The sequence below is a fragment of the Quercus suber genome, unplaced genomic scaffold, assembly GCF_002906115.3.
Source record: "Quercus suber isolate HL8 unplaced genomic scaffold, Cork oak 2.0 scaffold_434, whole genome shotgun sequence".
Classification (NCBI taxonomy): domain Eukaryota; kingdom Viridiplantae; phylum Streptophyta; class Magnoliopsida; order Fagales; family Fagaceae; genus Quercus; species Quercus suber.
This window is the reverse complement of record NW_027069885.1, coordinates 277,753-303,735: the sequence shown is the minus strand read 5'-3', so window position 1 is coordinate 303,735 and position 25,983 is coordinate 277,753. Positions and strand designations below refer to the sequence as shown.

General features: G+C 33.9%; 2 protein-coding genes across 8 annotated transcripts; one reads left to right on the top strand and one right to left on the bottom strand.

Annotated features, from left to right (window-relative positions):
- LOC112012702 (exosome complex component RRP4 homolog) lies at positions 1 to 13,174 on the bottom strand. Of its 7 annotated transcripts, none has more exons than XM_065761910.1 (10): positions 12,919 to 13,174; positions 12,693 to 12,760; positions 10,470 to 10,528; positions 4,985 to 5,067; positions 4,232 to 4,331; positions 3,537 to 3,603; positions 2,898 to 2,978; positions 2,079 to 2,805; positions 1,106 to 1,171; positions 1 to 631 (listed from the first exon to the last, which is right to left on the bottom strand). In XM_065761910.1, exons 8-10 carry the CDS (start codon positions 2,268 to 2,270, stop codon positions 218 to 220), a joined length of 672 nt encoding a protein of 223 aa, XP_065617982.1. In that variant the 5' UTR covers positions 2,271 to 2,805; positions 2,898 to 2,978; positions 3,537 to 3,603; positions 4,232 to 4,331; positions 4,985 to 5,067; positions 10,470 to 10,528; positions 12,693 to 12,760; positions 12,919 to 13,174; the 3' UTR covers positions 1 to 217. The 7 variants fall into 7 exon arrangements, with proteins under 7 accessions (XP_065617982.1, XP_065617989.1, XP_065617984.1 ...); XM_065761917.1 differs by having other exon boundaries at positions 2,898 to 2,968; XM_065761912.1 differs by having other exon boundaries at positions 4,985 to 5,062.
- A 1,507-nt stretch (positions 13,175 to 14,681) lies between these two features.
- On the top strand, positions 14,682 to 24,239 carry LOC112021755 (caltractin). Its single transcript, XM_065761906.1, has 5 exons — positions 14,682 to 14,809; positions 17,939 to 18,085; positions 19,769 to 19,851; positions 21,282 to 21,397; positions 23,894 to 24,239. Exons 3-5 carry the CDS (start codon positions 19,778 to 19,780, stop codon positions 23,974 to 23,976), a joined length of 273 nt encoding a protein of 90 aa, XP_065617978.1. The 5' UTR covers positions 14,682 to 14,809; positions 17,939 to 18,085; positions 19,769 to 19,777; the 3' UTR covers positions 23,977 to 24,239.
- The last annotated feature ends 1,744 nt before the right edge of the window (positions 24,240 to 25,983 follow it).

Genomic DNA, 25,983 nt, shown 5'->3' with positions numbered 1-25,983 from the left:
TTTCTTAAAAATAATTAAAAAATAAATAATAATAAAAAAGCATTAATGCAATTCTGCTCACAGTACATAATTGTCCTTTACAATTGACAAAAAAAAAAAAAAAAACGCTCCCTAATATTCATGGTAAAACCAAACACAAAGAGGGCTAAAACCCAAAAAAATCAAGACAATAAAAAGAGAGGATATGAAGGTTGATGCTTCTCTGAACAGTTAGTACTTAGCACATAACACACAACTCTGAATCAAGCATCTCATGTATATCAAGATTCAGAGAGCTACTCAGGTTCATGGTATCCATGATCACTTCGATGGCTATATTGAAGCCTAAAATAGATAATACCCGGACAGCATTTGCAATCCTACATGTGCTCTGCCTTGTCTCTATCAGAGTGTATGTTTGTTCTTGCTCTTCAAGACTAATGGAATTTTTATTATATTTAATATTCTGTTGCTCAAGTTTGCTTGCTTGATCCTCTACCATATCATCTTTGGCTTCAACATGTTCACCAACGCAAATGAATCCATTACATCCGAGTATTAAGTCAACTCTGCACAGTTCTAGATGGTGGAAATGTTGCTTGCGTCTCCTCACTAGATAAGGAGGAACTGTGAGCAATTGACCCCTCTGAAGCTGTCATGAAAAAATTACGATCATTAACAGATAAAAGGCTATGAAACTGAACCAACCACAGACACAACAATGAAAAAGATGCTAGGAGTTATTTAGATTGAAAAAAAAAAAAAAATACTGCTGGAGAACCTTTAGCTGCTTCAATTCATCATGTGAGTGAATTGATGCATCGCACACCTAGAGTTGCTCTAGAAGTAAAAACTCTAGCTCCAGAAATAAGAGTGAGGGATGGAACGCCGAATGCACTTGCTTTTTAAAATTTAGGAAACTGTATCTTATAAAACAAAATATTTATTTCCTTGCACTACAAATTTCAACTATTAAGATATTTAATAGAAGGAACCTATCTGGAACCTTTTTGTGAGTTCCAACTGCTCTTGCTTCTTCTATGTAAAACAAGCTAGTCAACAATTATTTCCTTCTTCACGTTCTACATCTGAATGTAGAAGTTTATAAACTATGAAGAAGACAAACCTTGCCATACTTCTGACTTCTTGCTTGGAGGTGTAAGCCATCCTGCTGGATTCCACGGACTTCAGCCTAGGAAAAGAAGTAAAATTTGTCAAAAAAGATTGATCATTAATTCATGCTTGCTGGAATAGGTCAATGATGAGAAGTGTGTGTAAGCCATATATAAGCAGTTATAGAATAATTGAAATTCTAGATGGATTTAGAACATCCTCTAAGTTGTTCTTTGAAGCCCACATTGCCCTTCTGAATTACATCATTAGATAGCATCTTCTAATGCCATTAGAAAACATCAAACATAGGATTGTTTACCTAGTGAGCATCGTTAACAGGGATATGAAATGTGCTATTAGAATATATTTTAAAGTCTTGAGGCTTCCCAGGGTACTTCTCATGTGAAGCCGATGCAAGATACAGAGTGCCACTTAAAGATTCACAAAATCAAGCTTTATATCAGCATAAACCTTTCACATATCTCTGAACTAATTGAGATGGAACCCTAAAATCTATGATGGGAGAGCTCGTCAATTTATCAGGCTGTTCTAATTCATCATTCACATCAAATCCCAAAGATCCAAAATCTTCAGATGATAAACCAAGCTGTATCTTCTTGTCATCAAGGCCAGTCATAACAGGATTCTCTAAACTAAGTTTGGCAAGATGATTTACTTTTTCATTTAAGGTAGCAGATAATAGCAAATTCTGTCATTAAGGCTCAGAATTACATAAAACAGCACTCTCTTTGCCAGCAAACTCATTTGGTACAGTCAAATTTTTTAAGGTTTAAACCTAAGACTTAAAAATCCAATCAAAACCCATGAAAATATTACAAAAAGAAGCAAAATCCATACTAAATCAACAAAACTCATACCAATATGAACCAATTGATATCCAAAAAATAACCCAAACTCATCAAAATTTCAAAACCCAAAGTTTGGGGAAATAACTAATCAAACAATAAACAGAAATCAGAACAAACCTTGAGGTTAGGTGCAGTGGCACCAGCTCCAGAACGACAAGTGCAGCGGTGCCAGCAGCAGGGTGGAGCTCTGGTCCGGTAGTAAGAGCAGAGGAGTAGATGGAATAGGTCTAAGCGTGTTTGATAGAGTCTGCTCTCTGATACGTGTGTGAGAAATATAATTGTGTGTGATAGGGTGTATGGGTCTTTCATTAAATGTATGACATGGCAAACACTGATTGGTGGCGTAAATCTGGCCTTTTACGCCAGCTCCTGACCGCATGTTTTCTCATATACTAAATTAAATCACAACTAGAATCAAAGTCCATAGAGAATGCTTTTAGCCTTTGATAAGACAGTTAAATATTTTTCTCAACCCAAAAGTGCTTCCTATAAATGCAAGGTCTTCACTGACTCCTTCAAATGCAATAACTTAGAGCTTCTCTCTCTGCTCTCTCAGCATACAGCATCAAACAAAGCTACTCTTTATGCCACTCTTACCTTTCACCATTTGGATCTTCCATGTTCCTCTGGCTTCTACTTTAGTGTAAAGCTTTTGCTTATTGACAACACATATCCAATCTAGAAGCATGCTAGTCATTGTTTCTGGTATCAACTAGCAAAACACTTACCAATAAGCTTACTCAGAAATCAAATGTGCTAGCAGATCACTTCCACACTGTATAGACTATTGCTTGTCCTTGTAGTCCCTATTGACAGCATTATAAAAGATGGAGAATGGTTGGAGCTGGGAGCAAAAGACACTGATTAGTGAACTAATTCAAGGAATGGAACTAGCAAAACAGTTAAGGGTACAATTTAGTGGTACATCTTCATCACCTGAGACCATGGATATGTTGTTACAGATGAACATGCTGTTTATTCTTCTGCTTCCAGTGGGGACCTCAAATCTGTATTTAGCTAGATCACGGAACATAAATTTGGTTCACAATGCCTGAACTCATTCATAATAAAATAGAGTAACATCCTCCCCACTCCCAAAAAACAAAAGTAGTTGCATGCACACACAGAAAAAGGAGATTGGCTTCTTCTGACTCCTTCTGAAGTACTTATTTTTATTGAAGTTATAGACTTTTTATTAAACATGGTTTCATGCCATTAACTTAAATTTCTCTCCAAAATAACTTGAAACTACATATCTACTTCACCTGTTAATTCATCCCTTTCTAATTCAAAGGGTAACATCCACTCCAATCTCTATTCAGCCATAAATATTAAATACCAAATATCATTATAAGATCGTATTTAAACTAATCCTATCACTAAGAAGCCGTAAAAAAAGAACCCTAATAACAATTCAAAACCAAGATAAAATCAAACTCATATACATTTAATATAAAATATCCAACAATAAGAACAAAATTTTGCAATTTCCACAAAAGCCATATGAGCAAACCAATTAAACAACAAATACAATACAGAGTCAATCAAAACCTATAAAGAAGAAGAATAAATTACCAGGGCAGTGGTTGGCATCAAAAGCCTTGACAGTGAAAGGCCCATCAGAATCATCCACAACCACCGACTGCCCAATTTCAATTTCCACAAACAATGAATCATTAAGCTGCACAAACCCCACAAAATACCAATCTAGACGTAGTACTGTAAGGAAGAATCTTGTATCATGGGAAGCTAATTTCCATCTTCCTAAAGGAAAGCCATTTCATACAAAAAGAGTGAATGGACAAAAAATGATGATTAACAAGAAAATATCAACAAACTCAGAATTAAACACTGAAATGTTTCACCATCCTTGTTCATTATCAAATGGTCTAAAGATGTGTTTAATTTCAAAAAAAAAAAAAAAAAAGACTCCAGCACAATGCTTATTTTTCCTAGGACCATTTTGTTAAAGGCCAAAATAAACTGATTATGATAAAATTATAGTATTATACAGGAGAGTTATCTCAGCCCCTTACTGAATGGATGTTTAAATAGGTAAAAAATCTCATCTTAAAAAAGTATCATTTTGTTTGTGGCAAGGCAATGATTAAGAATATAGTCACTCAAAAGGTCACCACGCACCATCTAAGTGCTGCATCCATGGAATTATCATTGGTTCCCAAAATATCAGCATTTTTAAATAAAAGAAGAAATAGACAACTACAGTCAAAAGTTATAATTAGTCTACAATAAGCAATAATCAGATATACCTCCAGGGATACTCAGTTTCACAGAAGTGAGGGATTCCATTCATGGATGAAAAGGGGTCAATATGAACTTACTGCTCATTTGTATTGTTTGGAAGATGACCTACCAAAAAAATCAATGCTCAAAATTTTTCCAGAAAAGCATAATCTATTCTTCTCTTTTATTCTGAGGGAATATAGAAAACATCCCAAATCTTTTCGCTCAAGAAACTTATCAAACAGATTATAAAGCCTGAATCTCAAACAAGAGTACATGTCATACTTGTTAGTTGTTATCAGATCCGTGGTTTCACAGATCCGATAATCAAACAATATTTGTACATATTAGCACCCAATTTGGGATGGCCAAACATATGAGCCAAGAAATGCACCTTGTGTTTTTATGCAAGGATTGTTATTCCAACTCAAGCAATGTGAGTTTCATGTAAGGCATTTTTATGTGCATTTTATGCACTTCTACTAAATTTATTTATGGTTACTTTTCCAGGTTGGTGTTCTCTCTTATTTCTTTCCATAAGTTTTTAGATGCTCTGTATTTTATTTTATTTTTATAAGAGATGTTCTGTATTGCAAGAGGTAATCCTAGCTGTCTCTTTAACCTGCTCATTTTTTAGTATAATTCCTGTGTACCTCAGCTGCATTCCTTTTGGTGCTAATTAGTTGATTCCTTATCAAAACAAAAGTGCAACTCCAAGCCCATAATTATGTTAATTTTAGAGAGAGAGAGAGAGAGAGAGAGAGAGAGAGAGAACATACCAATCTGGTGAAAATCTTTCAAAGCATGACCACTTGAATAATTGTCGTAGGAAGCCATGAACATTATGATGGTGCACCCTAGACTACAAAATAGAAAATGAGCACAAGTGGAGAAACTTCATCTTTTACCCAAATTGTTTGTCCACCTTCAGAAATGAAACTCACACATTAAAATTCAAGTTTAAAAATATAAGTTTTCAAAAACACCCTCAGTAAGTTGCAGTTTCTCAAAAATTTGTAATGAAAGGGGAGATATTTTCGTGCATAATATAAGAAAGGGAAGTTAAGTAAAATGACAGAATCCTGTACATCAACCTTCCAAAATAGGACATCCATGAATGGTAGTGAAAAACAAAATTGAGACATAAGACTGAATTGCTATCCAGAGAACAAAATTTCAGTGCACTGTTTAGTAGCCCAGAAACAGAAATGTTTCAAAATTGTTTCAGAAACATCATGGAAGCAGTGAAAATGCATAAGAAAAATTATAGGATTATGTAAAACACACTAATTACAAGTAAAGACAACCGTGTCAAATTAGCCATAAAATTTCTTTTTCTTCTTTTTTTTTTTTTTTTGTTTCTTTTGATACTTTGTCATGGGTGGGTCCTATCTTTTTCTTCGTTGAGTCAAAATCATTCAAATTTTCTGTTGAAGGGGGTACTTTTTACTTATTACGTATTTATGAGAGAGGCAGAGATTCATTATGATCAGTGTTCATGGGCAAAGAGATTGTTATCTATGATGGAGGACTTTATTTCCACTGAGTCTCCTGGACATTTTGCGCGAACCGTCAGAGATGGAGGGACAGTTTTTATTCTACAATTGGGTTCCAATGCACATGGCTCTTATCTTATGATTTCAGAACTTTTACATGGCCGTTGGAAAGGTTTCACAGTGGTACTGGAAGGAAAATTGGGTAGTGGTTGGAGAGGCTTTGGATTTCACTTGAGGAAGGCTACTGCTCCTCCGGAGACTGCCCCCAAAGAATCTATCTGGGATTGAACATAAAGCCTCCAAATCATTTGTGAAAGGCCGACAAGTTGAATCCAAAACACACAGGCTGGCAGCGGCGAACAATAGTAGTGGAGGAAATGTCTCATAATGGTATATGTTTATATTAGATTTTGTATAACTGTTACGGTTGTTTACAATTGTTTATTTATTTATATATTTATAAATATTGATTAATATTCTTTAGGCTTATTTTCAATGTTGTCTTTTAATCTTACCCTTGGAACTGAAATCCTGGCTCCACCACTATATATATAATTGCTTAGTTAATGTTCAATTAAATAAGCCAAATCATAAAAAAAATAAAGAGATGGATAGAAAACAAGAAAATAAATATAGAGAAACCTTCCACAACATTCATATATTTTTTTTTTATTAGTAAGCTATACGCACACCCAGTGAGTTTTGAATCCACAACATCACTCTCAACCTATTTGGTGTGGTGGGAGATGTCATTTGAGACAAAGCTTATTGGACACAATATGCATGAATTTTAATATGAAAAAAATAAATATTTTGTAGCAAATAACAGAATTACGTCGATTCACGCTTACTATTGTACAAAAGCATGTCCTAGAGCTTATTTACAAATCAAATATTCACCTAATGTATAAAATAGCGGCAGAGATGACAAACTGTACCTACCTAGCAAGAATTGTGAACAACATTCTTTGCTAAACTTCAGAAATTTCATCAATTAACTGAAATTTCAAATTTCAACCAAAGTTTAAATTTTAAACTAAGGATGAAGACTAATTCAAAGGTTGCATGTGCTACTCATCAAGGTGCACACTCCTTTTTAAAAAGGGAAGAGAGAGCTAAAATTTAGCTAGAGCATATTGGCTAAACGGAAAGCACCTTTTTTTTTATAGGTAAACAGAGGGGAGGGAGCTGGTGGGCAAAACAGACAGCACTTTAAAGAATATAAATACATTGTTGTATGCTCCTCCAAGACTCTAGTCATTTGTCAAAATGAAGGTGTGAGAGGTACTTTAGGAGCATAAGTATATAAAACCCCTTAACCCCACCCCCCCAACACCCCCCCCCCNAGAAGAGTTGCTGGGGCTTTCGAATGAGGATCAACTCCGTCATATTCAACTCAAAGGAGACATAGAACAATTGACTTCCCTTGAGGAAATTTCCTAGAGACAAAAATCTCAAGCTTTGTATGTGAAGGAGGGAGATAATAATACTTGTTTCTTTCATAAATTAGCAAACTCTCATAGAAATGCTAATCAAATTAAGAGGATTGAGGTGGATGGTGTTTTTTATGAGGATGAGACAGAGGTGCGCTCTTAGGGTTTGTTTGGATACAGCTAAAAATTGAAAACTAAAAACACTATAGCAAAATAATTTTTAAATATGTGAATAATGTCGTGAGACCCATTTTTAATAAAAAAAAGTTTCTGAAAAGTAAAGTTTGTGGGTCTCGTGAACAATAAACGAGACCCACTGATGTGCTGAAAAGTCAAAATTTCGGCTACTGTTCATGCACTTAGTTAGTTCTCTTCTATCAAGGGCTGTATGAGGAAACTGAATTGGGCGCCCTACTATGGATGGATTAGATTTTGCTTGTCTTGTAGAGAAGGAGAAGCTGTCCTTAGAGAAGGAGTTCACGAAGGAGGAAGTTATCCAAGTCTTAAGGGAGATGGAGGGTGATAAAGCCCCTAGTCCTGATGGTTTCACCATGGCTTTCTTTCATAATTGTTGGAGTGTTGTGGAAAAGGATGTCATGAATTTTTATGATTATTTTCATCGGCACTCTATGTTTGAACGGTCTTTGAATGCTTCATTTCTCACTTTAATCCCTAAGAAGTGTAATGTTGTTAACATTAAGGACTTCCGCCCCATCAGTTTGGTGGGCAGTGTGTACAAGTTGTTGTCCAAGGTGTTGGCGAACAGGTTGAGGGCGGTTTTGGATAATCTCATCTCTGAGACTCAAAATTCATTTGTTGGTGGAAGGCAGATTCTGGATTCAGTGCTTATTGCAAACGAGTGTCTGGATAGTAGGCTGAAAAGCCGATTACCAAGGGTGGTTTGCAAGCTTGATATTGAAAAAGCATATGACCATGTTTACTGGGAGGCCTTGTTTTATTTGTTGGACCGGATGGGTTTTGGGTTGAAATGGAAGGGATGGATTAAGGCTTGTGTTACTTCTGTTCGTTTTTCAATCCCGGTAAATGGATCCTTTGAAGGTTTTTTTTGGAAATTCTCATGGGTTGAGACAAGGAGACCCACTATCTCCTCTTTTGTTTCTCTTGATAACGGAGGTTTTAAGCAGAATTTTGAAGAAGACAGAGGAGAATTACCTTATTCGGGGTTTTCATGTGAGAGCAGTGAATTCTATTGGTGTGTGGATTTCTCATTTGTTGTTTGCGGACGACACTATCTTATTTTGTGATGCCTCTATGGATCAATTGCTATCCATAAGATTGGTGATGTCTTGTTTTCGAGCGTTTACGAGTTTGAAGGTTAATGTTGGGAAAAGTGAGATTGTCCTTCTTGGGGAGGTGAATAATCTAGTTGAATTGGCTAGTATTCTTCAATGTAGAGTGGGGAGTTTGCCTATGAAATATTTAGGAATGCCGTTGGGAACTTCTTTTAAGACAGCTTCGATTTAGAATCCTATTTTGGAGAAGATGGAGAAGAAACTTTCAAGGTGGAAGTGTCTTTATTTATCTAAGAATGATAGACTCACATTACTAAGGAGTACTCTATCAAGTCTTCCAACGTACTTTTTATCTCTCTTCACTATTCCTAAAGCTGTGGCTGCTAGAATGGAACGTATCCAGAAAAATTTCCTTTGGGGGTCTTCTAAGAGTAGTTTCAAATATTCTTTGGTGGCTTGGGAAAAGGTGTGTTTACCTATTAAATTGGGTGGTTTGGGGATAAGAAGTGTGGCATCATTTAATCAATCTTTATTAGAGAAATGGTTGTGGCATTTTGGGCATGAAGTTACCCATCTTTGGTAGAGAGTTATCTCCACAAAACATGGAAAGGGTCAAGGGGGGTGGTGTACGAAAGTGTGTAGGAGGACTCACGGATGCGGTCTTTGGAGAAGCATTCATGAAGGGTGGGAGAGTTTTTCTAAGCATTTGTCTTTTGTAGCGGGTGAAGGCACCCATATCCGCTTCCGGCATGATGGGTGGATTGGGGATAATACCCTAAAAGATCTCTATCCTGAGCTCTATGTGTGTTTAGCTGCCAAGGATGCATGCATCTTTGAGGTTTTGTGGACTCCAGAAGAAGGTACTTTTAGAGTGAGGGACTTGAGGTTTTATAGAGCTTTTGAAGATTAGGAGCTAGCTACATCTTACTCTCTACTTCAATTTATCCATCCTTGTATTCCTTGGGGGGATAGGAGGGATACTCTTTGTTAGCGACTCAAAAGGGATGGTAAGTTTGATACCCGATCTTATTACCAAGCTATTCAGGGTACTTCGAATTTTTTGTTTCCTTGGAAGAGTGTTTGGAAACCAAAGATTCCTAAGCGAATGGCTTTCTTCTTGTGGACAGCTACTCACGATCGGATTCGCACTTTAGATAATCTCATGTTTAAGGGTTGCCCTTTGGTAAATCGGTGTTGTATGTGTTGTGGTGATGGGAAGTTAGTAGACCATCTTCTGCTTCATTGTCCTGTTACAAATACCTTATGGTCCTTCATGCTTTAGGCTTTTGGTATTCATTGGGTTATGCTGGCCGGATTGTTATCTTGCTAGCATCAGTGGCTTGGGAAGCATAACTCGAATATTTGGAATTTGATTCTAGTGTGCTTAATGTGGATTGTTTGGTTGGAACGAAATCGTCACTCCTTTGAGAACATGGAGAAGACATTGGATGAGTTAAAGGTTTTATGCCAGCACAGTCTTTTTGAGTGGTCTCGTTGTTGGGGCTTTACTGATTCTTCGTCTCTTTCAGAGTTTATGTTTTCCCTTGGATTATCTTTCTGATTTCCCTATCTGTTTGTTACATCTTTTTCTTATTGTTCATCATCATGAACAACTTGTACTTTTCATTTTTTCTCATTAATAACAATCTCTGATTACCTATCCAAAAAAAAGATTTCTTCACTCACCTTTGCTAAATTTTGAAAATTACAGGAGATCACTTGAGCTTTATTCAACTATTTGACAAGGTCTATTATAACTTCATTATTTCTTAGTGTATGCCAAGACATTGCCAAACAGTCAAACAATAACCTAATTTATTTTGCTAAGTGGCATTATGATGGCATTGTCCTCCAAAGTTCATGAAATGCAGCAATAGGATATATATATATTTTCAATTATGAAGAACACAAAAAGCATGCTGAAATAGGCAATGAATTTCAGAATGGCTTGCATTTAATCTAACAATAAGCCTCAATATGCAAAATTTTGTTAAGTATAACTGAGCTAAACATGTAAGAGCTAGTGACATTTAGTACAATTAGAACTGCATAATCTGAATTAATAGTAAATAGGGCACATACCAAACAGTTTAAAGTTGCTAAAAAATTCCCCTTTAGCCAATATCCATATGCCAAGTTGACTACAAAAGATAAGTATAAAAGAAAAATTAGTGCCTTCTCACATGACATACTCATCAATATTTTAAATTTTCCTAATTAGGGAGAAAAGGCAAATAAAGGAAGGATGAAAAACAATAGGGCATTCCAAATTCAGAGAAGAGAAAGAATAGTATCATAATGAAAGCTCAGAAAGGATTACAAAAGCAAACCATACAACAAGAGATAAAATGATTAAAGTTGAGACTTGAAAGCTATTAAAACAAGATGAGAATTGTAAGAATATGTTTTTGTATAGACACACACAAACACAGATATCTTATCATCAATGTGAAGCATTATATAGTCTAGAGGTAACTACATTTATATGCATTTCTTACACGTTTCAAGAGAGGGCATGTATGCATTTATGAACCCACTAAAATTTTCTTTTTCTGGGTAAGCATGAAGTCGTCGCACTCAGCCATTAAAATATATTACTGTTTTAATCCTTTCAGCAATCCAATTCCATTGCTATTGTAATATTACAAAAATTAAATGAAATTCCAAACAATGTCTCTTACAAAGTGGCACTAACAGAATATGAGGCAAACTACCTCAGGCAAATATGATTTCAATCCTGCAATCTTGTTTAGAATAACCAATTGAATGGTTCAGACCAATATATATTTAGGCCAAAGTCAAAGCATCACTCAACTGTTAACATGTTATAGCGTTCCACCTACTTTTATCATAGCACAAAATTTAAAAGATACCCATTGTTCCTTTTTTTGGGGTAGGTAAAAATACTTTTATTAAAGAAAGACAACTTCATGTACAATGGACACAAAGAAGCCTAAAGATTAACAATAATAAATAAACTAAATTTAAAAAATAAATAAATAACGTTGTACAAAAAGGAAACAACTGTATAAACGTTGCCATGGAATTACCATTCACAAAACCCCATAATATTATATTGATTCTAATACTGCAGCCCTATGACTCCTGAATTGATTCTAGGTTACTTTAGACAGCTAAAAGTAACTAAATCAGGTCCTAGCATTTAATTTAGCAGGCTGACATTCCCGAACAGGACATGGAGGAACTCAATCAGATTTCAGGTGACTAAAACTTGCAAAATTAATTCAATCGCAAACAATTTTTACACAAAACTTGATCTAATCTCAACACAAATGAGGGAAATAAAAATGAAAAATCAGCCATAAGAGACATGGAAATCAAAGGCTAAGTTTATCACATGTAAGTTCAAAAAATCAACATAGCTGTCAATCAATAGGAGAGGAAAATAAAGATGGGTTGGGGCTTGACCAGAACTAGCATGCAAAAAATCTGCAAATGACAGGCAGCAAAAGACTACACAGAAGACAGACTCAGAAAGAGAGAAATGGAGAAATTATTCATTCATTTGGCCTTCACCAATAAATCACAGCAAAAGTAACATACAAGATACCGGACAGAGAAGTTTTCCAAACTCCAACCAGCCATTAAAATGAGAAAGAAATAGCAAAGATAGAGGATAGGTAGATAAGAAAGGAAAGACAAAGAAGATACAGAAGAATCACCAGTCTTAGAATACTGTTTTATCACTCACAAATTTTCCTTAAGTGGACTACTCCTAGCAGATAAATGAAGGTTGGACACTTAAGTTAGGAAGAAGGCTCAAACTCTTGCTTCATCCAACCTTAGCTTTTTAGCAATAGTTCCAGTAAACTAAAGGGCATTGAATTTATCTCTATTTCTATATAATCAAAAATAATTTCTATCAAATGAGAGAATACACTTAATATAAGACTTTTCACACAATGGTAATTCACACACTCAAATGCAAGCTATCTAAAAACTCTTGGAAAGAACAAGAGCAGTTGTTGCCTAAAACAGCCATTTACTCAAATAGACATCTTAACAAGGACTGCTTGATAACATGAATTGGATGCTCTTACCAAATGGTCCGTAAGACACATAATGGTAAAGGTAAAGCAAACCAAGCTTTAGAGTTTCAAAAGCTTTGATGATCTTATCCATTGATTTCCTTTAGCTTAAACTTCAAGTGTCATGTTATTTCTTAAACAATAGGTAATAACTTCAGCGGAGTTAAACAACTGCTCAAAAAATATTACCACAATCCATAGAAATTTCCAACATATTACTTCAGATAATGATGCATATTAAAAATCTGCAACATACATTCTAGTAGCTGCAATTTCCGCAGATAAGTTGAAGGTTGGAACCGAAGTAATAATAAAACGAAGCTCCTGCATCAACAAATGAATGATAACATTTTTCCCTTTGGGTTATTCCAGAATATATGAAAATTTCGAATTTCCAAAACTACACACATTTTGTACAAAAGAACAAGCAGGACATTTATCAAGGGTCATGTGACCTCTAATTTATTTTGAATATCCAATACCTTATGGGGAAGCTTTGAGTAAAGTATAATAAAAAAGAAAACTGGATGAACTCAGACCCATCAGGTAAGATGTCGGAAGCAACCTAGGAATCAAAGATGGACCCGCGGTGACCGTGGCTGCGTCGCATTAGATAGAGAGACCTTCACTCCTCGAGAGTTGAGACAGCTTCATACTTGGAGTCTGGAGACAGAGACAGAGAAAGAGGGAGAGTGTGAGTGTGAGTGCTTTGGGGTTTGGTTTCAAATGGTAAGAAACAGTGGGCGGGCTTTGAAAAATTTTAAGGGTGAAACAGTCGTGTCTGTCTGGCAAGTAATTTCTAACGCACATTTTCACATTTTAAACAACATTATTTATATATTTTTTTACTAATATATATATTAAAAATATTTAAATAATATTGTTCAAACTTCTCTATTAAACGGACCCTAAAGTTTTGAGTCATTAGATTAAATGAAGGGTTGAGATTTGGATCTCAATCCATATGTGTTTTTTCCTTTGTAATTATGTTTGTTTATTTATTTAAAAATTGACATTTCTTTTAATTGATTCACTTCTTTTCTTTTGTTATTATTCAGGGGTACAATAACTTTGAATAATAGATTTTTTTCCTAGTATTTCAATACTTAATACCTTCTTCTAAATTTTGAAAAGGATGAAGTAAAATCTTAAACGGATTTCCTAATATTACTTTTGAAGTTTTTTTTTTTTTTTTTTTTTTTGGAGAAGGTACCTTTTGAGTTAAATCTTTGAGTAGCTAATACAAAAATAGTTTTGAAATAGACTCTGTAGGGACTCAGTTTTAGGAAGATTCCCAACAATACATTTGTAGAGAGTGGGTCGAAAGTTTAGACGCTCACAGGCTCACAACGGAGTACAAACCACTTTCTTTTTATTGAAGGGTAATAAGCCCAATTTACAACTTAGGGTAGCTCCTCAGCCCATGGCCGAGGAGGTTTTCCCTCCTCAAACTAACATCGCCTAGGAGCCATCCTATGCCCTTCTATCTGATCCCCTCTAAAACTCTTTTGCTCGCCTTTCTTATATAGTTCTCTCCCTCCTATCCCTTCTTTCTTATGTTGATCATCTATTGGTCTTTCCTCTGACCGTCCGTCCCATCAGAGGTCTTATCCGTGCTCAAGTGGCTCACCATGATTTGATGTTGCCTCTGTCAAGGGGTTACATCCCCATTAATGCGGTCAGGGGGGTTTAGGTGAGCGCATTCAATGCAGAGATGACAGCTCGCCTAAGGCTTGCCTCTACGTCGTGCTCATGTCGCCGACGCGTGGCAACTAGGCCCTCTCCTCCTCGGATTTTCAAGGAGTCCCCCTCGGTGGGTAGGTACTCGTGTTCTTCCGAGGTCTCGAGCGCCCGAGGGTGGGCCCTCCTCGGGATGGTATGTTCCTCGAGGGTCGGTCCTATGTCNTACAGGTGAAACTTTGTAACAGCTTAAGATATTTCATTTGTTAAGGGTTATTATGCAAAAGACTAAAAAAAAAGTGAAAAATAATAATTTAAAATCCTTTTTCCTTAAAAAAAAAAAATGGGTGCTCTATGTTTCCCATGTATGCATTGCTATCCACCATTAAAATTCATGTGAAAAAATAAGTTATTTGGCTTCTTTATTTTAAACCGATTTAGAAGATATTTATCTATAGAGTTCATTGAGTATCTATTTATACTGTTTTAGATTACTTGAACAGTTTTGATTATCAACATTAAAATTCATGTGAATTTCTATTTATTTGGCTCCATTAATGTTGATGATGTGCTACCCTATCATAGTTTGTCTCTTATTTTATTTAATGTAGATTCCTGATTTGCTTTTTCTGCTTCTCATTTTAGTCAGTAAGCAGGGAGCGAGAAGAGTTCTTACGACTTGTCAAAAAGGAGGTAAGCTAACTAATTTGTAAATCTAACTTATGAATCATTATGTTTTAGCTTTTTAAGTCCTAGAAAAGTGGCAGTATCTTTATTTGAAGATTCAGGGAATATGATCACTTCCCAAAAGTGCAATCTCCACCTCTTTTTAAAATATATATTTTTTCATATAAAAAAGCACAAAAATCGATGGCTACCCAAAAACATGGAAAATATACAAAGGAAGTGCCAAAATGAAAAAGAAAAATTATATTATAGGTATTATTTGAAATTCATGTGGTCCAGGAATTCTAACACGTTCGAAGTAGAGAATGAATTCAAAGCTAAAATCCACCCATGTGATGTCTTCACAATTCAAAAATAAGAACTTCAATTTCTTAAATGGTGGTTGACAAGAAATTTGTTCCAAAAAGAGAGACCAAAACACAAGTATATAGTTGATGAGAATGGGCTTTAGGGTGAAGTGGCGTAATTGGATCTGTACTTGTATATCTACAGTTCAATTCTATGTTTTGGTTAATGGGTCTCTAGCTGAATTTTTTTGGCAGTTTAAGGGGATTGAGACAATGGGACCTGCTATCTCCTGTGTTGTTTTTGATTATGATAGAGGTATTTAGTAGGATGTTGAAGAGAATAGAGGGAGTAGACTCACTTATCAAAAAAAAAGAGAGTGGAGGGAGTAGGCTTACTTTGAGGTTTCAAAGTTGATGGTAGGCAAGGTGGTGGGTAATGTGTTTCACATTTCTTGTTTGCAAATGACACAACTCTAATTTGTGATGCAGAAGTGGGCAAATCCTTCATAAACGGATGCTGCTATTTTGTTTTCAGGCTGTGACAAGTTTGAAGGTTAATGTGTGTAAGAGCGAAATGGTTCCAATAGATGAGGTTAGTAATGTGCACACTTTGGCAGAGATTTTGAGCTGTGGGTTGGACTTTGCCTATGTCTTATCTAGGCATACCATTGGGGGCTTCTCATAAGTCATCTCCATTTGGAATCCTATATTGGAAAATATTGAGTGAAAGTTGGCCGGGTGGAAGAAGTTGTATTTGTCAAAAGGTGGTAGATTGACGTTGCTTAAGATTATGCTATCTAGCCTTCCTCCTTATTTCTTATAACTTTTCACCATTCCTACTCACGTGGCTAACAAAATTGAGAAGTTGCAATGGGACTTCTTATGGGGCGATTCCAAATCACATTTGGTAGGATGGGATAAAGTGTGTGCTCCTATGATTGATGGTGGATTAGGAATAAGGAAATTGACTACCATCAATAAAGCCTTACTAGGGAAGTGGTTGTGGTTTCTTGGGTTGAGGAGACTTGGCTTTGGAGAAGGGTGGTAGCTTTGAAGTTTGGGAAGAGTGGGGAGGATGCACTTCCAAACTGGGTAGGGGTGTTCATGGGTGTGGTTTATGGAGAGGTATCCATATGGATTGGGAGGCTTTTAAAAAAAACACTCAGTTTGAGAGTGGGATGGGGAATAGAGTGAAATTTTGGTAGGATTGGCGGTGTGGGGATCAACCTCTTCAATTGGCATTCCCGATATTGTACGAGATTGCCACTAATAGAGAGGCCTCAGTAGACTTGTCCTTGGCAAGGCAGGGGGTGAGGGAAAGGAGAAGTTGGGATGTGCATTTCACTCGGGATCTAAATGATTGGGAGTTGGATTTAGTGGTGGATTTCCTTCATATCTTGGAATCCAATACACCTTTGGGGACATTTGTTTATTTCATAATGAATTGAGAAGTTCTTTCTTTGTTGTCTTTCCTTGAGAAGGTATTTGGAAAGTTAAGGCTCCTCGGCGAGTTTCATTTTTTACTTGGACCACAGCTTAGGATAAGATTCTTATAGGTGATAATTTGAGACGTAGGGGTTTTGATTTTGTTGATTGGTGTGTTATGTGTCGTTGTAGAGAGACTGTGGATCATTTGCTGTTTCAATGAGAGAAGGCTCATCAGTTGTGGAGCCTTGCTTTTAAATCATTTGAGGTCTCATGGGTCTTACCAAGAACGGTCTCAAATGTTCTCTTTGGTTGGTGGAATTGGTTGGAGAAGCACTCATCAAGTATTTGGAATTTAGTTTCATTGTGCTTGATGTGGTGTATATGGAAGGAGCGTAATCAATAGACATTTGAGGACTTGGATAGATCGAGAGATTAGTTGCTTGCTTCCTTTAGTGGTTTTCTATCTGATTGGTCTTGATCTTGGGACTCACATCTAGTGATTCCCTCCTCTTGTTCCTTAGTTCTCTCCCTGTTTGTAATTAATTTCTTCTTTGTTCATTTTTCCTTTCCTTGTAATTTTTTGGACTGCTTTGAGCTCTTCACATAAGGTAGCTTTTTATATATACATCTTTTTTTTTTCTTATTAAATAAATAAATAAATAAATAAATATATATATAAAATTGTCCTTGGGTTATCCCAATGGAATTTTCCAACATCAAAACCAGACCATGATTACTAAGGTAGCTTTTTATATATACATCTTTTTTTTTTTCTTATTAAATAAATATATATATATATATATATATAAAATTGTCCTTGGGTTATCCCAATGGAATTTTCCAACATCAAAACCAGACCATGATTACTAGCTGTCATCTGGTATTTTGCACTGGTTGTTGCAAGATTGAGGTGGTCATGCTGTGCACAAAGTTTCTAACTACGATTTTTTTTTCCCAAAAATCTTCATTTTTTTTCCTTTATATAATTTCTTTCTCTTCCACGAAGGGTCTTGTGAAATTTGTCTTCTAAGTATAGACTCCCTCCCTGTATTTTGTTATTTGGAAATTGTTAGTGGAGACCAACTTTGTGATCTGTAGAATGATACTTGAGTACTCTTCGTCATCATCACACGTTTCTCTTATTTTAGAATTATATGTATATCATGAGCATCAGCTACATCACCCATGGTCACTGCCACATGGGTGATACTGTCATTTCCCCTTGAATTTTGTAATAAACTGTATAATAAAACAAAAATATTTACTATGTAATTTTCATGCTGATGTATAGAAATACCAAGTAGTTAAGGTGTTGAAGTTTGCTAGGTTTTATTTGCTTTTGCTTTCTCATTTGTAACCTTGTATTTTTCTCATTATTATGCTGTTGGTTATACTTATTTGTTGTTAATATCATTTCCAGATAGGCCTGTATAACAGCGTGGTGGAGAAAGAGGGTACAGATGGTGAAGAAGAAGCTAAAAAAGCATATAAAGCTGCCAGGGAGGACAGTGACCATGCTGCTGAGACAGCTGCGGATCAGAAGGTTTCTTCAGCACTTATAGACAGGGTAATAACTAGAACATTTCTATATATAATAGCTACAGTTTTTTTTTGGTAATATCCACCGTTCAACTCTTTTTTTTATTATTATTATTTTTTATATAATAATAATAATATATCCACACAACAAATTGTTATAATAGTGGAGGTGTTAATTCCTTATAGGTCAAAATAAAATATCATACTACAACCAACCAAAGCTAAAAGTAATGGTATTGTGAAAAAATAAGTGTTACATTCACAACATTTTTCATAACACTTTCATAACAAATCATAAATGGTAAATTGTTATTGATTCTAAATTAAACTTACCAATGAAATTACTTTTTTGCCAACCAATAACAAATCGTAGCAACCTACTACTTATGATTTATTGTAAAGATATTGTGGACATAACATTTCTTTTGTGAAAATGTTAAAACATCTTGTTGTCGTCATAATATTTTTCAAAACTGCTGAAGTGTCAATTATTTACAAGTAAAAATAAAATATAACAAAATTATAAAGGAATCATGAAAATGTTGTACCATTTTGTTGTGTTTCTTTAAATTATTTTTGGCTTAGTCAACTTTATTGAGCTAAAATTCATTGTTTCACATATAGTTTTCTTAGGTTGACTTTTTATATTTTGTATTTTATTTTTATCTTTATGCACCATTTAAGTAAAAACATAGTTTAAAAAAAAAAAAAAAAAGCTTGAAGTAAAATATTTTTTGTCCTTTATGTTTGGTAGTTCACAATTCCTTCTTAAACTTTAAAATCAAGCAATTTCTCTCTTAATATTGAGCAAATATGTCATATTGTTATTCTCTTAGTTAAATCCTAATAAAAGCTTATAATTCTTAAAATATTCCATTGTGTAATGCCTAAAATTCTCCCACTAATTTTAACATTCCAAAAATTTTCTTCACGTATTTTGAGTTTTAGATGGTAGTAATGCTTACAAAGTTGGAATGGTGATAGAAGATGTTTTATTTATTACCTAGAGAACATTGATTTTCTAAGTTTAAATCTTCCAAACTTATGATTTATCTAATGTAAAATTTGATGACACATGCCTTTTGTTATCTTTTTTATTTTTGTTGTTGTTTCTTTTCTTGCCAAAAATGGGTGTTCATTAAAATCCAAGTAAGCTAAATATTGCACCTAGACTCATGTAGAACGATAAAGAAAAAAGTATGAATGAAAAAATTTTCATTGTGTACAGTTAAAGGTATTTGATGAAGAAATTTAATTGTAGCATATGACATCATTCATCACGAAAATTTAAATGTTGTGACAATATCTTAGCAAAAATTAGTTGCTTATTGTTAGAAGATGATGATATTCGTTATCATTCTTAGAAGTTTTTAGTGGGTGGATATTTCCTTTAGCAAATAAGTACTAAGAAACTGTTATAATAAAATAGATATTCATATGTTAAAAAACAACCATAACTTTGTGTGTGATCAAAATTCTTACAAGAATGAGATTAACTTTGTATGACACATTTTTCATACTTCTTCAAATAGAAATTTTATTTTAATTTTCTCACTCAAGAAGTAGAGCGTGCCACCCTAACTAGTCTTATTATAAAGCTGCAATCTTAATTTTGATTATTGATTTTTGTCCCAATTGGTGTAGTAGCGTCAACTTTATTTCTTTGTGCAACTGGCAAGTTACAACATGTTACTGGATGTTCATGCTTCAGGTTGATGCTATGCTCCACAAGCTTGAAAAGGAAATTGATGATGTTGATGCAAAAATTGGAGATCGTTGGCGGTTGCTGGACAGGTTTGTTGCCATTTAGTACTGTTAGAATTATGGTTAAATGATTAAATTCATTATTTCCTAATAGCTTAAGCTTTTAGGACAATCGGTAGTTTAACATGATATCAGAGCAGGAGATCCTGAGTTCGATCCCTGACTTTACTCTACCTCTCATTTAAAATGTTAAATTCCCACTTGTTAGGCCCCTATTTACTAAGGAGAAGTTTATGCCTACAAGTCAGGGGGAGTGTCAGAATTATGGTTAAATAATTAAATTCACAATTTCCTAATAGTTTAAGCTTTTGGGACAATCGGTAATTTAACAAGTACCATATCTTTTGACAGGTGATACTACAATGAATTTGCTACAGAACTTTTGTTCACAGTCATGATGTGTGCATATAGGATGTTTTTAGATTATATAATAGCATATAGAATTACAGAACTGAAGCAAAACTGACACTAAAATGCTAGCTATTGTTCAAATGGTTCTGAAAAAGAAAAAAAAGAAAAAAAAGAAGAAGAAGGCGCACTGCCTATCAAGTGTTTATAGTTTGCTGAAAACTAATTGTATCCTCTGCTTTTACTTTTATAACTGCAGCATTGCATATTGTATGCTGATTCCATGTCTTAATGTTCTAACAAAATAGAAGGTATACAAGCCTTTCAGGCATCCCTTATCTTCATGCATGCTGATTAGTGATTACTTTTACTTTAGATGATGCCTGTAGAGAGAGAGATATCTTGTTGTCTGGATAGCATATGAAATTACATCAAAATAAATAATGGGCTCTTGAGAGCTTCAATTATTGGAAAGAAAATATCTTATGACTGTTCCATTGGAACCATGTTCGTTCTGAAGGATGTGTCTATGGCTTAAAGCTAGTTGATGCAATATGGAGGGGACCAAACCTCCTAGCATGTGAACTTTCCTGGAACAGCCAACTTGAAGTAAGTAAAATAGGGGGCAAAAGAGAGTCAAGCAAGTGGTGAACTCCAAATTCACCCTCGTTCTGTTGACCAGAGAAGCAGATTAAAGAAACACTGATGATCCTGTTTCATAGTTTAGCAGTCTTCTGAAATTAAGGCTCCAGATTTGAGATTTTTTGTACTTGCACTGAATTTTATCGTACATCACCTGTTCTTCTATATCAAGCAAACATAAAATCATTTATTAGTATTGATCTTCTGCAACACCATTCCTAAAATATTGCTCTTTTACCCTAAAGATCGATACTTCCCATAATGCACCAGTGCAGTTTGTTAGTCTTCTAATAAGTCACATGGTAGGCGTACTTTTGAATCCTTCGGCACATGCATCTGATGTCGATAATCAATAATAACCATCAGTAGTTTACAGATAAGCTTTTAGATTTTCAACTCCTTGAGAATTTAGTGTCATTCCCCATTGGAAATCTTTCAAGTTAACTCATTTTTGTCATTTTTTATGCCAGGGATTATGACGGTAAAGTGACACCTGAGGAGGTTGCATCTGCTGCTGCATACCTCAAGGACACCTTGGACAAGGAGGGTATTCAGGAACTTATCAGCAACCTTTCCAAGGATAAAGGTCAGTGGTTTCTCTCTTCTCATAATACTAGTAAGGGCAAGGCATGTGCTGCCCCTTGAGTGAGAAAATTTAAGATAAAATTTTTTATTTTTTAAGTAGTATCAAACCATATATTTAAATTTAGAATAGTTATTTAATATATAGCTATCTATTTAGTATGATAATTTCTTAGAAGAAGGTATTTGGTATCAAATGATATCATGCCAGCAGTATCAAAATCCAATAAGTGTGAGATATGTCAGCAAAAAATAACTAGCCCACTAACAATTGAAAAACATGTGTTAGTGGGTAATTATTTTTGCACATGTCTCTTGTTTATTGAGTATTGATACGGATAACGTGGTATTATTTGATATAAAATACTTTTTCATTTCGTAGAACTTATTTACTAAATACAGTATATATATACTCACAAAAAAAATTCTACTAAGAATGATAACAAATGTTGTCATCTTCCAACAATAAACAACTAAGGTTTGATAAAACATTGTCACAATATTTAAATTTTCACAATAAATGATGACAAATGCTACAATTGAAGCTTTTCATCAAATTAAATATCTACAATCATTTGCAATGAATATTTTGTTATTCGTACTTCCTTTTTTATTGTTTTATTTTATGAGCCTAACTACGATGTTTAGCTTTCTTAATTTTTAATGAACACATTTTTAAGAAAGAAAACAAATAAAAAAAGAACAAAATAACAAAAAATGTATGTCATTGAAGTTTCTATTAGATAAACTTATAAATCGAGAAGATTTAAATCACTAATAAATTAGTGTCTTCTAGGTAACAAATAGAATATCATACATCACCATTTTTACTTTCTAAGTATGACTAATAGATAAAACTCAAAATACATGAAGAAAATTTTTGGGACATTAAAATTTCATGAGGTATTTTAGATATTGCACAATGAAATATTCTAGGAATTAGGACATTTTGTTAAGGTTTAATTGAGAGTAATAGCAGAGACTGTATACTTGCCTACAAAATATAAAAAAAGAAATTATTCAACTTTAAAGTTGGGGGATGAAACTACCTCAAACAAGGGAAATTTTTTTTTTCCATAACTATTTTTTGTTAGTAAAACTATGTGTTTTTTACTTTAACCAATGTGTTAAAAAAAAATAATAAAAAAAAGTTAGCCCAAGAAAACTGTCTGTAAAATTATGAATTTTGGCTCAATAAATTGGCTAAACCAAAAAAGAAGTATAGTAACACAACAAAATGTCACACTATTTTTACAATACCTTTATTTTCAGTTGTGGTAAGTTTTGGTATGATATATTATTATTTATTTTATATAAATGCTATCTCCATAATATTTTTATCACAAATTTTAGATAGCAAGTTGTTACTGATTTTAAAATAGACCCACAACTAATATCACTTTTTTATCCATCAATAGTAGCTTACCTATGATTTGTTGTGAAATTAATGTAAAAATGTTGTGGACTTAGCATTTTTTTATTTGATCTATAAGAAACTAACATCTCAACAATTATGAAAATATTGTGATAACAAGTGTTACAACATTTTTATAAAACATTTATTTTCAGTTGTGGTTAGTTACGGTATCATATTTTATTATTTTATTTTGAACTATAAGAAATTGACACCTCAATAATTGTGATAATATTGTGAAATTTGTTGTATCAGTATAACAATATATATGTCAACTCATATAAATATTATTAAAAAAAAAAAAAAAGAGCACAAACCGATGATTGAAAAGTAAAAAAGAAAAAAAGCCAATGAAGTGATTAACATTACATATTGAGCAAACTAAAAAAGAACACTAGCTTTTACATATTCACACAACAATTATTATAATATTTTCACAAAACATTTATTTTCAGTCGTAGTTGATTACAATCTTTTATTTTATTATTTTTTTTCGACCTATAAGAAGTTGACACCTTAATAATTATGAAAATATTATAAAATTTGTTGCATCAGTATACCAATATATATGCCAGCTCATATAAATATTTAAAAAAAAAGACTGAAAAATAAATAAATAAATAAAATAATTGTAGCTACAATGTCAATTGAACAAATTAAAAATAAAAAATTCGTACTTTTATATATAGAGATGTAGATGTTAAATGCCCATCAACATATCTTACTCAACTGGGGAACTCAATATGGGGATGTTACAGGCATATATACTTGTACCTGTGGGAGTCATTCTTTATCATCTTAATTAGCTATTGTCGGAATTGTCTTCTATTCAAAGTTATAACAATTAACAACACAGGGAAAAAAAAAAAAAATTGATGTGAGAAAAGTGGAATATGAGCCAGTTTCAATTGCTGTTTCGGATAAAAGTTAAATGAGTGAGCATCACTAAATGGCAATTTATGTCTAAAATCTTGCATATAAGTGTGTTTTTTTTTTTTTTCATTCTCCAGATTGACTTTCAGACGTCATTAACTTGTTATAACTAATTAATAAGACTGTTAATTTTTCGATGTTTCCTTGCAACAGAAGGAAGGATACTAGTTGAAGATATTGTCAAATTAGGCAGTGAAACAGAAGATACTGATACAGCTGAAGCAGGGAAATCATAGAGGATATACATACCCCATATAATTAATTCAAACTTATCTTTCCGGTTGAACTGACTTCTTGGTTAGAGCAAAGCTTACATTAATACTTTGACAATTACCACCATCCTCAATATATATAAGATGTTGGCTTAATGTGCACCTTCACCTTTAACCAAAGAGAAAAGTAAAGATTATCTGTAGTTGTAGCAGGAGAAAATAGTAATGAATTCCTTTACTATTTTAAAAGAAGATCAAGTATGCGTCTACACACATTACATGTTAAATGCCGTATGGTCTGTATGGATTTGGTGGTGTACTATTTCATTCCTGCCCTGAGATTCCGAATTGTGCTATCATGAGCTGAATTTTTTTACTTTTTTGACTGACATTTGAATCTCAAATCTCAACCCTTTGAAATGTGGAAACCCCAAATGGTAGATTGAACTGATCTTTAGATAAAGCTAGTAGTTCTTTGAAAGGTTAGGAGATGTGCTAAGCCTTTGGTAACAATATTGGAAGACAATGAATAAGTTAATTATACAAATTCATGTTGAATAATTATCTCCAAAAAAAAAAAATCTGTAGATGACCTACACGAGTTAGGGAGGTTTCATGAAATACCTTCACGTTTAGTTCTGTTTTGTTATTAACGTTTTAGTTTTAGTTGGAGTTAGGAATTGGTATTTTGTGTTTCCATTGCTCCGAGTGTTGGACAAACCAAAACAAGGCACGTCATTTAAAAAGTACCAACTAAAAACAATTAGAAGCCACTTTAATTAACGCAATATATCATGTAATCGAATAAAGTTTTTCTCCAAACTAGTTTGGAGAAAAACCTTTTAAACTTCTTTTATATTTTTATATTGAGTATGAATTTCAAAAATCTAATCATTGGATTGTATGTTTTTATTATATTCTTCATACTTACAAAAATTCAAGAAGATTATAGATCAATTGATCTATCATCAAACAAATGTTAAAATTTAAAGTTTGTGATCTAAAATTGTGTATAAAAATAAGTTTTTTGATTAAATAGTAAATAACATTTGATTTGAAATTTAATATGTAAGTTAAGAACATAAGGAACATAAAATTCAATTGTTAAATTTTTAAAATTCACACTAAAAAAAATTATATGAGATGTTTAAAGAGTTTCTTTCTAAATTAGTTTGGAGAAAAACTTTGTATCATGTAATTATTTTCTTATATATAATGAAAGAATAAGTCTATTTTCTGTGAAGGTATGGTAAGTTCACACAAGTCAAATAGGCTGAAAAGGTATGGTCACAGATCTCCTTTCTTTAATTGGTTGAGGAACTGCCCCCCCCCCGAAGTCTTTTAGGCATAAAGTTGTTTCTATAAGCCCAAGTATGCGTGAATGCTAAAAGCATGCATGTTTTTATGAACAACCATTTGTACGCATACACAATGTACATGCATGCATACTTTGAGTACGCGCATGCATACATGATGTATGCGCACACATGGATGGAACCAAAACATGTTCATCACCATTTTTGGCCTCCTTTGGATCAAAACTCATCCTAAACATGTTCCTACCCTTCGCATGGAAAAACCCTTCACATGGAAAAACCCAAGCATTTACAAGCCTAAAAACGCATTAAAACTTAACATCAGAGCAAAACTCAAAAATGAGAAAAGTTTGGAAAACTTACCAATCCGAGCCATGCATTGTCCGAGAGATGTTCCTCTGGCTTGTAGAGCAGTGGAGGAAACTCGTTCAGCCTTGTGGCACCAATCTAGCGGGTGAGAATGAAGATGTCGTCGGAAATTGTGTAGGAAGCTTTCTTGGACTTAGAAGCCATTTGGAGAGGAAGAGACTATTTGGAGAAAGAGAGAGATTTCAAATTCTAGTATGGAGATGAAAGAATGAGAGAGAGGCAGAGGCTTTGTAGAGAAAAAGAGGGAGTTAGAGAGTTAGAGAGAAAATGCAGATATAAGAAAGACGAAGAGAATAAGGAGAAAAAAGAAACGGTTGGTAACCGTTTGGAAAATAAAGAGTCAAGA

Coding starts and splice junctions, on each gene's coding strand:
- LOC112012702 (XM_065761910.1), bottom strand. CDS start 2,270: ATGAAAGACCCATACACCCTATCACACACAATTATATTTCTCACACAC. Junction 1,172..2,078: donor CCACTGCACCTAACCTCAAG/GTTTGTTCTGAT, acceptor TTCTTTTCCTAG/GCTGAAGTCCGTGGAATCCA. Junction 632..1,105: donor GAAGTCAGAAGTATGGCAAG/GTTTGTCTTCTT, acceptor TTTTCATGACAG/CTTCAGAGGGGTCAATTGCT.
- LOC112021755 (XM_065761906.1), top strand. CDS start 19,778: ATGCTCCACAAGCTTGAAAAGGAAATTGATGATGTTGATGCAAAAATT. Junction 19,852..21,281: donor CGTTGGCGGTTGCTGGACAG/GTTTGTTGCCAT, acceptor TTTTTATGCCAG/GGATTATGACGGTAAAGTGA. Junction 21,398..23,893: donor CAACCTTTCCAAGGATAAAG/GTCAGTGGTTTC, acceptor TCCTTGCAACAG/AAGGAAGGATACTAGTTGAA.